The sequence below is a fragment of the Gorilla gorilla genome, chromosome 9 (assembly GCF_029281585.2).
Source record: "Gorilla gorilla gorilla isolate KB3781 chromosome 9, NHGRI_mGorGor1-v2.1_pri, whole genome shotgun sequence".
NCBI lineage: Eukaryota > Metazoa > Chordata > Mammalia > Primates > Hominidae > Gorilla > Gorilla gorilla.
The window spans coordinates 52,691,813-52,704,064 of NC_073233.2; the positions used below are offsets into that span (position 1 = coordinate 52,691,813).

General features: G+C 52.6%; 1 protein-coding gene across 2 annotated transcripts in view; it reads left to right on the forward strand.

The window, feature by feature from the left end:
* The first annotated feature begins 11,278 nt into the window (after window positions 1-11,278).
* DGKZ (diacylglycerol kinase zeta) overlaps window positions 11,279-12,252 on the forward strand; it is a 47,551-nt gene continuing 46,577 nt past the window's right edge. The window contains exon 1 of one of the 2 annotated variants that reach the window (XM_004051010.5): window positions 11,279-11,844. In XM_004051010.5, the coding sequence (XP_004051058.1) occupies window positions 11,633-11,844 (212 nt within the window). In that variant the 5' untranslated portion in view covers window positions 11,279-11,632. The remainder of the gene's footprint in view (window positions 11,845-12,252) is intronic. The other variant, XM_055354786.2, reaches the window with a different exon arrangement.

Sequence of the window (12,252 nt, forward strand, 5' to 3'; positions counted from 1 at the left end):
CTCCTGACTTTGTGCCTTTCTTCATTGGAGGGGAGGGAAAGTAGAACCAAAGGGCAGGGGAACAACAAGGGTAGGTTGATTTTATGTTCTGGCAGGGGGTGTGGGGGTATAGGAGTATGAGAAGCCATTTTTTTTTTTTTGTAGAGGTAGGGTCTCGCTATGTTGCCCAGGCTGGTCTCAGATTCCTGGGCTCAGTCTGCCCACCATGGCCTCCCAAAGTGCTGGGATTACAGGCGTGAGCCACCATGCCCAGCCTGTTCACTTTTTATTTTCCAATATTTTGTTGACTGATTTGTTATTTCCTCTTCTGTCTTTGGGCTTTATTTATAGCTTTTATATGTGTATGCTTTTAATTGAGGATTAGGAAGATAGTTTAGATAAATGTTTTTTATCTGCCTATTTAAGGAGAACCCCATGTATGTATGTATGTGTACATGAATGAATGACAAGATCTCGCTCTATTGCCCAAGTTGGAGTCCAGTGGTGCAATCATAACTCACTGTGGTTTCAAAATCCTGGGCTTAAGCAATCTTCCACCTCAGCCTCCCAAAGTGCTGGGATTACAGGCGTCAGCCACTGCACCTGGCCAAGAAGGCATTTCTATTGGGCTTTCTCTTCTAGCCAGGTGCAGAATTCAAACCAAACAGCCAAAGAATCTGCTGCAATTCACTCACCTCAGGGCTGCTCCAAGGATCAAGACAGAGTATCAAAGCCACCATCTTGGCCTTTGGGGATGGCCACTGCAAGAATGGAGCCTCCACTGTGGTCCAGGCACTGTGCTAGACACTTCACATACTATACCCAGTTTGGTCCTCCTAAGACCTGCCAGTTTCTTAGTTCTTGTATCCTTTGCCTCAGCTGGATTGAAGGCATAGACTTCTAAGTCAGAAGAGCTGCATTTGAGTATTGGAGCTGCCACTTGCTAGCTGTGTGTGGCAGGTAGAATTCTAATACAGCCTCCAAGATTCCCATCCACTGGTGTACACGCCCTGTTGAATCCTTCCCCTAGAACATGGAGGGGACCTGCGAAGATGAGAGGCCGTCACGCTCATAATTAGATGATCTTTTCTGGAAACAGTTAAGAGATTTTGTAGATGTAATTAAGATCCCAAATCGGATGATTTTGAGTTCATTAAAAAGGGAGATGAGGCCGGGCACGCAATGGCTCATGCCTGTAATCCCAGAATTTTGGGAGGCTGAAGTGGGCAGATCACTTCGAAGTGGGCAGAGGTCAGGAGTTCCAGACCAGCCTGGCCAATATGGTGAAACCCCATCTCTTTGTAGAAATACAAAAATTAGGTGGGCATTGTAGTGCACACCTAAAATCCCAGCTACTCGGGAGGCTGAGGTAGGAGAATTGCTTGAACCTGGGAGGTGGAGGTTGCAGTGAGCCGAGATCATGCCACTGCACTCCAACCTGGGTGACAGAGCAAAACTCTGTCTCAAAAAAATAAATAAATAATAAAAAGGTAGATGATCCTGGGTGGGCCTGGCTTAATCAGGTGAAAGCCACGAAGGAAGGGACTGGGCCTTCCTAAATAGAGAGAGCACCTCCTGCTGGCCATGGGGCAGAAAGCCATGCTGTGAGGGGAGGGGCGGTTTCTAGGGGCCGAGGGTCCCAGTGCCATAGCAGCAAGGACCCAAATTCTGCCAACAACCTGAACACGCTCAGAAGATGACCCCAAGCTCCAGATGCAAACATAGCCTAGACAATACCTGGCTGCAGCCTGGTGACACCCAGAGGGAAGGACCCTGTTAAGCCATACCCAGACTGTGAGCCATGGACACAGAGATAGGGAATGTATGTTGTCTGAAGCTGCCAGGTGGTAGTGATTTGCTAGGCAACATAGGACATACGTAAGACACTCTGTAACCGGAATGTCTCTGAGCCCCCATTTCTTCATTTGTAAAACAAGGCTGTATTGGGGACTCAAGGAGGTAAGTCATCTAAAGTGCTCAGAACAGGGCCCAGAACTAGTGAGCTCCAAGAAGCACTGGCTGTGCATTAAGAGGCAATGTCGGGGCCGGGTGCGGTGGCTCACGCCTGTAATCCCAAGCACCCCGGGAGGCCGAGACGGGTGGATCACCTGAGGTTATGAGTTCCAGCCTGGCCAACATGGCAAAACCCTGTCTCCACTAAAATATAGAAATTAGCCGGGCGTGGTGTCAGATGCCTGCAATCCCAGCTACTCCTGAGGCAGGGAAAATTGCTTGAACCCAGGAGGTGGAGGTTGCAGTAAGCCAAGATTGCGCCACTGCACTCCAGCCTGGGTGACACAGAAGACTCTGTCTGAGAAAAAAAAAAAAAAAAGAAAGAAAAGAAAGAAAAGAAAAAAGGCAATATTGATACCATGTGCTACAGAGGGCCTCACAACCGGGGCTAGGAAGGCACAGAGGAGAGTACCTCACCCAGACCTGAGCACCAAGCCTTTCTGGAGGAGGGGACAGGAAAGATTGTTAGACATTGGCAGGAAATGGCCAGACATGGTGGCTCATGCCTGTAATCCCAGCACTTTGGGAGGCTAAGGCAAGAGGATTGCTTGAGCCCAGGAGTTAAAGGCCAGCCTGGGCAACATAGTGAGACCCTGGTCCATACGCAAATTTTTTTTTTTTTTGAGATGGAGCCTTGCTCTATTGCCCAGGCTGGAGTGCAGTGGCAGGATCTCAGCTCACTGCAACCACCCGCCGTCTTCCGGGTTCAAGCGATTCTCCTGCCTCAGCCTCCCGAGTAGCTGGGACTACAGGCACACGCCACCACGCCCAGCTAATTTTTGTATTTTTAGTAGAAATGGGGTTTCACCGTGTTGGCCAGGATGATCTCGAACTCTTGACCTTGTGAGCCACCCACTTCCACCTCCCAAAGTGCTGGGATTACAGGCATGAGCCACCACGCCCGGCCACAGTTTTTTTTTTTTTAATCATGATAATAATGGCCCATGCCTGTTGTCCTAGCTACTCAGGAGGCTGGGGCAGGAGGATCACTTGAACCCAGGAGTTCAAGGCTGCAGTGAGCTATGATCGTGCTACTGCACTTCAGCTTGGGTGACAGAGCAAAATCCCCCACTCTAAAAATACTAATAAAAGGCAGAAAAGAGGAAAAGGGGCATGCCAGGAAAAAGCAGCAGCCTGGGCAAAAGACTTCAAAGTGAGACAGAACAGGAAACGTTTCAGAAAAGTCAAACAGGCCAGGCGAGGTGGCTTGCACCTGTAATCCCAGCAAGCCACCTCAGGCACAATACTTTCATACACAGAAGCAAGGGCACGGTGGTGGGATGGTGCCTACACTACCACCAGCCACCCACCAGAAGAAAAGTGGGACAAGGCCAGGCAGAATCATGAAAACTCAGAACTGGCCTCCACGCCCCTCCCCCTCAAAGCTTCAGCTTGACCACCTCCAATGACAGTGACAGAGACCTCACTGCCTGCTGCTGGGCATCAGTTTTAACTGCTGGAAAGCGTAGGCCTTTATAGCAAGGCCATTAAAGCCTGGGCTCTGGATCCCACGCTGTTATTATTATTATTTTGAGACAGAGTCTCACTCTGGTGCCCAGGCTGGAGTGCAGTGGTGCAATCATGGCTCATTGCAGCCTCCACCTCCCATATTCAGCGATTCTCCTGCCTCAGCCTCCAGAGTAGCTGGGATTACAGGTGTGCACCACCACATCTGGCTAATTTTTGTATTTTTATTAGAGATGGGGTTTCACCATGTTGGCCAGGCTGGTCTCAAACTCCTGGCCTCAAGTGATCCACCTGCCTCGGTCTCCCAAAGTGCTGGGATTACAGGTGTGAACTACTGCACCTGGCCTCAATGTTATTATTATTAATGATAACTTTTTTTTTTTTTTTTTTTTTTGAGACAGGATCTCACTCTGTCGCCCAGGCTGGAATGCTGTGGCATGATTACGGCTCATTCCAACCTCCACTTCCCAATCTCAAGCCATCCTCCCACCTTAGCTTCCTGAGTAGCTGGGACTGCAGGCATGTACCATCATTACCTCAAAGGCCCCAGGCCGGTGGTGGAAGTTGGGGAATAAACCAGCCATGGGGATGTTGTGATGGAGGGGTGTACAGGATATTAAGGGACACAGAGTATCATGTAATTCAGATGGAGGGGGAGGTGAGGGAAGGCAGCCGGGAGGAGGGTGACCCTTGAACCGAGGCTTCAAGGATGGGAGGAGTTGGTAAGACAGAGAAGGGGTAAGAGCATTTGGAGTGGAGAGAATGGCAAATGCAAAGGCATGGAGCCATGAAAAGCAAGACTAGGGTGGTGCAAGTGGGCTTTGATACACACATGTGATGGCTTCTGCCGCACCGGTCATCCTGCTCGGATTGCCACAACAAACCCTTTGTTATATCTGGAAACCAGGGAGCAGAATACAAGGAGGCACCTGGACAGACCTGAGAAAGGGCACCTCCTGGCCGAGCATAGTGGCTCACACCTGTAATCCCACCACTTTGGGAGGCCAAGGCGGGCGGATCACTTGAGGTCAGGAGTTCGAGACCAGCCTGGCCAACATGGTGAATCCTCATGTCTACTAAAAATACAAAAAACTAGCCAGGTGTGGTGGCACACACCTGTAATCTCAGCTACTCAGGAGGCTGAGGCAGGAGAATCACTTGAACCCAGGAGGTAGAGGTTGCAGTGAGCCGAGATCAGACCACTGCACTCCAGCCTGGGTGACAGAGAGAGACTCCGTCAAGAAAGAAAAGAAAAGAAAGGGAAAGAAAGGGAAAGGAAGGAAAGAAGGAAGGAAGGAAGGAAGGGAGGAAGGGAGGGGGGGAGGGAGGCAGGCAGGCAGGCAGGCAGGCAAGCTCCTTAAACGTCACACCTTAGGTGCCAACTTGTTTACCCTCATCCTGGCCCTGAGGAAAACCATGGCCCTTCCAGAGATCTAAAGAAAGAACACCTTATCCTGAAGGGGTGGGAGCCACCGCATCCTTTCAAGCCAGAGAGTGAAAGAATCAGACGTCCCTGCCCTGAGGCTCTGCAGAATGGAGAAGATGAGATGATTCCAGACAGAATTAGAAGGAATCATCAACAAGCTCTGACATCAAATTGGCCATGAGGTCCGGAGCTAGGGTGGGGCCTGAAATGACCCACTTGGAGGTCCTGAGTGGGTGACGAGGCTGTTGACCATGACAGGGATTCAGGAGGAAGAGCAGGTTTGGAGAGAAAGATTAGAACTCATTTTAGCACATCTGGCATTTGAGTTGCCTGTAGAACATTCACATTAACATGTAATTATAGGGCTTGGGAGAAAAAGATCCCAGCCAGAGATGAGGAAATTGTCAGCGCCCAGGTGGTAGGTGAAAGCCTTGGGTCTGCATAAAGGGATGTGAGACAAGGGCAGGACTCCAGGGAAGAAGACATTAAGAGTGGAGGGAAGAGGAGTGAACCAGAGGGCAGAGAAGGGATGGTCGGAGAGGAAAGAAAACCAGGAGAGATGAGTGCCCAGAAACTGACCAGGAGAGCACTTCCCGGAGCGATGGTCAGGGGTGTCCTCGCTACTGGAGTGGAGGCTGAAGCAGGAAGCTCACGTGAGCCCAGGAGGCTGAGGCTGTGGCAAGCTGTGATTGCACCACTGCACTCCAGGCTGGGCAATAGAGCAAGACCCAGTCTCTAAAAAAGAACTTTTTTAAAAATGTGGTTTGGGCCAGGCGTGGTGGCGCACGCCAGTAATCCCAGCACTTTGGGAGGCTGAGGTGGGTGGATCATGAGGTCAGGAGTTCAAGACCAGCCTGACCAACATAGTGAAGCCCTCTCTCTACTAAAAATACAAAAAAAAAAAAAAAAAAAAAAATTAGCCAGGCTTGGTGGCGCACGCCTGTAATTCCAACTACTCAGGAAGCTGAGGCAGGAGAATCGCTTGAACCCGGAAGGTGGAGGTTGAAGTGAGCCAAGATCACGCCACTGCACTCCAGCCTGGGCAACAGAGCGAGACTCTGTCTCAAAAAATAAAATTAAATTAAAAATGTGGTTTGGAGCAGTTTTTCAGATGGGAGATCATTGACCATGGTTATTTCTAGAACACAGAGCCAACAGAGGGAAAACCCAGAGGGCCACAGAGAGGATGGTAGATGTGGGGGGTGGGAATGGGATCCAGGGGCAGGTGGAGAGGTCCACCTTTGGACAGAGAGGACTAGACAAAAAGGGAGAGCATTCTGTGGGTGCAGAATGTGAGGAGACAGGAAACTGAAGGAGTACTCCAATAACTGAGGTGTGGGAGAGGGGCAGTGTGGAGGGTTGGCATGGGCGTGGAAGGGGGAGAAAAGGGACAGTTTGAAATAGTCACTCAGAAGAAGGAAAGACAAAGCTGACATTTAGTGTGACCTCTCATCATTCATTTATTCATTTAGCAAGTATTCACGGGTGTCCCTTATGGGCAGGGCACCATGCCAAGAATGGAGCTTAAACAAAACACAGCTCCTAAAGGAAAGGGCTGGAAATCTAGGCCGGGCACGGTGGTTCACACCTGTAATCCCAGCACTTCGGGAGGCCGAGGCAGGCAGATCACCTGAGGTCAGGAGTTCGAGGCCAGCTGGCCAACATGGTGAAACCCCATCTCTACTAAAAATGCAAAAATTGGCTGGGCACGGTGACTCACGCCTGTAATCCCAGCACTTTGGGAGGCCAAGGCAGGTGGATCACGAGGTCAAGAGATTGAGACCATCCTGGCCAACATGGTGAAACCCTGTCTCTACTAAAAATACAAAAATTGCCAGATGTGGTGGGACATACTTGTAATCCCAGCTACTTAGGAGGCTGAGGCAGGAGAATCTCTTGAACCTGGGAGGCAGAGGTTGCAGAGAGCCAAGATCGTGCCTGTACTCCAGCCTGGTAACAGAGCGAGACTCGGTCTCAAAAACAAAATACAAAAATTAGCCGGGAGTGGTGGCACGTTACTGTAATGCCAGTTACTTGGGAGGCTGAGGCAGGAGAATCGCTTGAACCTGGGAGATGGAGGTTGCAGTGAGCCGATATCGCACCACTGCACTCCAACCTGGGAGACATAGGAAGACTTTGTCTCAAAAAAAAAAAGGAAGAAAGAAAAAAACAAAAGAAAAAAGGAAAAAAAAAAAGAACTGACAGCCAGGTGCAGTAGCTCATGCCTGTAATCTCAGGGCTTTGGGAGGCTGAGGCAGGTGGATCACCTGAGGTCCGGAGTTTGAGATCAGCCTGGCAAACATGGTGAAACCCCATCTCTACTAAAAATATAAAAATTAGCTGGGCGTGATGGCGGGCGCCTGTAATCCCAGCTACTTGGGAGGCTGAGGCAGGAAAACTGCTTGAACCTGGGAGTCAGAGGTTGCAGTGAGCCAAGATCGCACCACTACACTCCATCCAGCCTGGGCAACAAGAGTGAAACTCCAACTCAAAAAAAGAAAAAGAAAAAAAGAAAGAAAGAAAGAAAAAAAAAACTGAAAATATCCCATCTCCCTTTGTTTTTTTTTTTTTTTTGAGACAGAGTCTTGCTCTGTCGCCCAGGCTGGAGTGCAGTGGTGCAATCTCGGCTCACCGTGATCTTGGTCTTCCAGGTTCAAACGATTCTCCTGCCTCAGCCTCCCAGGTAGCTGGGATTACACGTGCCTGCCATCAAGCCCAGCTAATTTTTTTTTTTTTTTTTTTGTATTTTTTAGTAGAGACGGGGTTTCACCGTGTTGGCCAGGCTGGTTTGAAACTCCCAACCTCAAGTGATCTGCCTATCTCGGCCTCCCAAAGTGCTGGGATTACAGGTGTGAGCCACCGCACCAGGGCTGCATCTCCCATTTTTGACCAGTTACCCTGTGCCAGGCATTGGACTGAGGATCTGAATATCCCAATTAGGAATTTAAGTGATCTTCAGGGGTGGATATTTTTACAGATGAAGAAAGTGAGGTTCAGAGATGTGACTGACTTGGCGAAGTTCATGCAGCTGGAAAATGTCAAGGCTGGCATCTGAACATAGGTTTGTTTGGCTTCAGAGTTCATGCTGCCCCTCAACCCCTCTCCCCAGTCCCACTTCCCATGTCCTCTAGGCCTCCCTGCCTCCGCCAGCTTCATATTACTGCACAGGATCTAAGAACATTGGAGCTTCCTGAAGTAACTAAGCCAGCGAGCCCATGGTTGCTGAGATGGTCAAAGTGTGGTCATCTGTGATCACTACCCTCTGCCCATTCATCCAAAGCCGTCTTCCCGGCCTGTGTTGAGAAGCAAGGCGAGGTTAGTCCCCATGAATAAGCCACCTGTTAACATGCCACCTCCTCAGTGCCATGTGTCATCGTCCCAAGGGGGCCCAACCCCAGTGTGTCCCCAGCAATGGAGCTGCAGTCCCCACGCTCTATTGTCAGCCCTTGGCAGCCTGCTTTGCCACGCACATATGATGGCTTTTGTGGTGGCAGTCATCCTGCTCAAATTGCCACAACAAACACTTTGTTATACCTAAACCAAAGCTCTGGAAAAAGGGAGAGTAGCTGTGGGCAATGCCTGGAGCTGGTATGGGCAGAGGCAAGGTCCCAATCCCAGGCAAAGTTCTGATCTCGGAGGGGTTGGATGACCTCAGGAGCCATTTGGCCAAACTGGGCACATATCTGATGTCAGTAACAGATACCCCTGGGGTCTTTCCAGGGAGTGACGTAGGCAGGCTGGGAACTCAGCTCCAAAGCAGTATGAGATACTTTGTGGGCTCTGATACCTGTGCTACACTAAGTATGATCTTGGCAAATCACTTAATCTCTCGAAGCCACAGTATGCTTATCTGTTAAATGGTGCTCCCCCTCTTAAAGATGCTAGGGGGGTAAATGAAAGCTTGCACATAAAGCTCTTAGCACACTGGTCAGTTATGCAGTAAATTCTCAGAAGACATTAGCAATTATTTTCTGAGCACAGAGATAATGAATGGGCTGGAGACGGAGATGTTCAGAGGAGCGAGCTGCAGCTGGGAGAGGCTGCAGAAGGTGGTCGGGCTGGTCTGGGGAGGGAGTCTCATTTTCTCCTTCCTCTGTGTGAAGAGCACAGACCACAGCTAAACGATAATGCAGTCAGCAGCTGGTCCTAAGGGGGAGGGGAGCTGTGAGGACAGATGAAAGAAGCCACACTTTAAAAAGGATTGAGTGGGGAGAACGCGGCAGGAAAGAGCTCAACAAAAAACCAACCTGGAAACCCAGCAGCTAGGCAGCTGGCGAGGGAATGTCAAACCCAGCCAGAACTACCATAATTCATAGTGTAGGAGGTTCCCCTGGCCCAGGCCGCTTGGAAATAGGAGCCAAGACTCCTGGAAGAGCAAACCCAAGGGCAGCTGACCCCCTTGTAGGGGGTCGGGGACAAGTGCCCCACCCTACCCACTCCAGCAGCAAGACTTCTTTAGAACTTGGCTCTCGGGAGGAAGCTCCCCTGTGACCAAGAAGTTGAATGCAATTCCGACAGGGAAGTACTAGACAGAGACAGAGATGGGAGGTGGAACTGAAGCAAGCTATTCCCTGCCCTTTGGGAAGCTTCCAGATTAGAGCGAAGAGGGCAAACTGCGGGAGGCTGCTACTCTGTGGCTGGCAGCATGATGAAGTGGAAAAGGGCGTGAGTTCTGAGGCCAGAAGCCCTGAATTTAAATCCTGGCCCCACCACTCACTGCCTGAGCCATCTTGAGCAAATAAATCACTTGAATGATATCTCCGTGTCCTCCTCCATAAGACGGAGGAAGTGATAATATCTGCCACCCAGGGTTGTGGCGAGGATCAAATGAGATGTTAGTTATTGTTCAAGGGTAAAGGGGAGGCCCAGGAAATCGTTATGGGGCTGAAGGAGGGAGACTGTATCTGTACTGGAGTATTGGGGAGGGGTTCATGGGGGAGGTGGCACTTGACATGGGCCTTGAAGGGCACTTAACACCTCTTCCATAGGCAGGACAGGGAAGGGGACATACTCCAGGCAATGGGAACAGTCTGAGCAAAGGCACAGGGCAGGGCAGCTATGACACAGCTGTCTCCCTTTGTAGCCCATTCTCTACCTCTGTGAGTCTGGTCCCTCCCACCTTCCCACACTCACAGTCACAACTTCAGTGAAAAGAAAGACACAGACTAGATTAGACATCTGAGGCAGAGGGCCATGGGGTCTGGGAGGAAAGAGAGTGTCGTTCAGCTGGAGCCATCCAAGGAGACTTCCTGGAAGAGGAGGCTTTTAAGCAAAGCCTCAGAATTTGAAGTACATCAATAGGAGATATCAGATGGAGGGGACAATAGGAGATATCAGATGGAGGGGACTGTACAGGCCTGATGCAAGTTCCCAGAATAAGGAGCATAAATGAGCGAGAGAAAACGGAAGAGCCTGGGCTGCAGGATGGGGGAAGATCAAGGCAGGCCTTGAGTGCAGGCTAAAGTATAGGCATGAAGAAGCTAGGAAATACCACGGTAGAAGAGTAGATGCTATGGCCAGAAAGATGAGTCTGGGGCCGTGAAGAGGAGGTGTTCCATCAGAGAAGTTCACCAGGGCCCCACTGTAATCCAGATGGAGGGTTCACCCGAGGAACACTGCAAGGACAAGAGGAGGTTACCCAAGGAAGAACCATGGGATTTGGAGGGAAAGAAGAAGGGGGAGTCCAAGATGGACCCCAAGGAGAACTCCAGTCTTTCCTTTTGGAGTTGGCTTCTCCCCTATCTCATCAGCCTCTCCTGACCCAGCAGGCTGATTAAATCTAAGAGAGGACCCTGGCCCTGAAGCCTCAGTAATTCAGGTCCTAGGAGGCCTCCCTGCCTTGAGGAGACACCACCCCCATCTGGGGCCCTCTCTAGGCACGATCCAGAAGAGCTCTAGGCCTGAAGGTAGTGTTACCCGCCATCGGGTCCATCCCCAAATTCAAGGTATCCCTGGGTATGTTCCCGCTCCTGTGCCCCTTCCCCAAACCCAGTGGATCTCTAAATTCCAGCGGCGCCGACGGGGTTAATGTTGGCTCATGTCACCGCCTCTGCACGCCCCCGCTCCAAACCTGCCAGCTGCAGCGGCGAATGCCGAAGCCCGAAAGCGAGGGACCAGGCAGCCGTGGGGGTGGAGGGGACACATCGCAGCAGCTGAGTGACAGGCGGCGGGGTGATGATTGGCAGCTGCCGAGCTGCCTGGACTGGGACCCGGGCGGGGGCGCAGAGGTGGTCGCAGGAGGCGCCCCACACCCCGGGCCTTGCGCCCTGAGCTAGGTTCGTGCCCGTGGTGGGCTGGGCCGGGCTCGCTCCCTTCGTGCCCTGAGCGGGCGGGCTGGGCGGAGCGGCGCCCTCCCCTCCGGACCCCACCGGCTGGCGAGTGTCTCTAAGGTGACACTCGGGTGCGCGGCAGCAGCGGCGGTTGCAGGAGCTCGCTCTCCGCCCGGGCTCCGGCTCCGCTCCAGCCGTCCGGGGGGCGCCGCGGCGCGCAGAGCGCAGCACCCCGACTCCAGCCGGGAGCCCCCGCCCCCCCCCCGGAGCGCAGGAGGACCCCGGCCCGCCTCTCCCAGGCGCAGCGCCCAGCATCTCGCTGCTCCTGTCGTCTAAGCGTCGGCGTCGCTAGGGACCTGCGGAACCCGGCGCTCCCCTCCCTCCCCGCCTCGCGCCCCCGGCCCGGGCGGACTGGAGACTCGAACTTGAGCGGGTGCCCGAAAGGCCGCGGGAGCCGCGGGCGGAAGGTGGCCGCACGATGGCCGAGGGGCAGGGCGGCGGAGGGCAGCGCTGGGACTGGGCTGGCGGCGGCCGGGCAGCCGAGGAGGAGGTGGTGCGGCGGCGATGCCGGCGCGGGGAGGAGGCCCAGGTCGGGCAGCCCTGGCCCGAGGGTTCCCGGGGCACGGCCGCTGGGCCCCCGGTGGAGGAGCGTTTCCGCCAGCTGCACCTACGAAAGCAGGTGTCTTACAGGTAAGGAGGACGCGGGCAGAGGGGAGCGCGGCGCTTGGGACCACCCCTCTTGCAGGCGTCATTGCACAAGCGTTTATTGTGCGCCCGCCGCCTGCCTGGCTCTGGGAGTTTAGAGATGACTGCCGAGGGATCTCTGTCTTTCGTGTACAGCGGGAAGGAGGCAGCTTCTGAGACTCCTTCTCTGCCTGAACCGTGAAAGCCCTATTCATCCAATATGCAGTGGCTGAGGGAACTGTGTACCAGGCGCTAAGAAGAGGAAAGAGCCATGACATTGTTCTTACAAACCTCTATCTGCTGGGGAGAGCCAGGAGATGCCCCCTGGCCCTTCTGGGGGAAAGAGGAACCCCCTCTTCATTCAACAGGTCTACCCTGAGCTTTCCCGTGGGCTCAGTCTGTGCTAGGCACAGG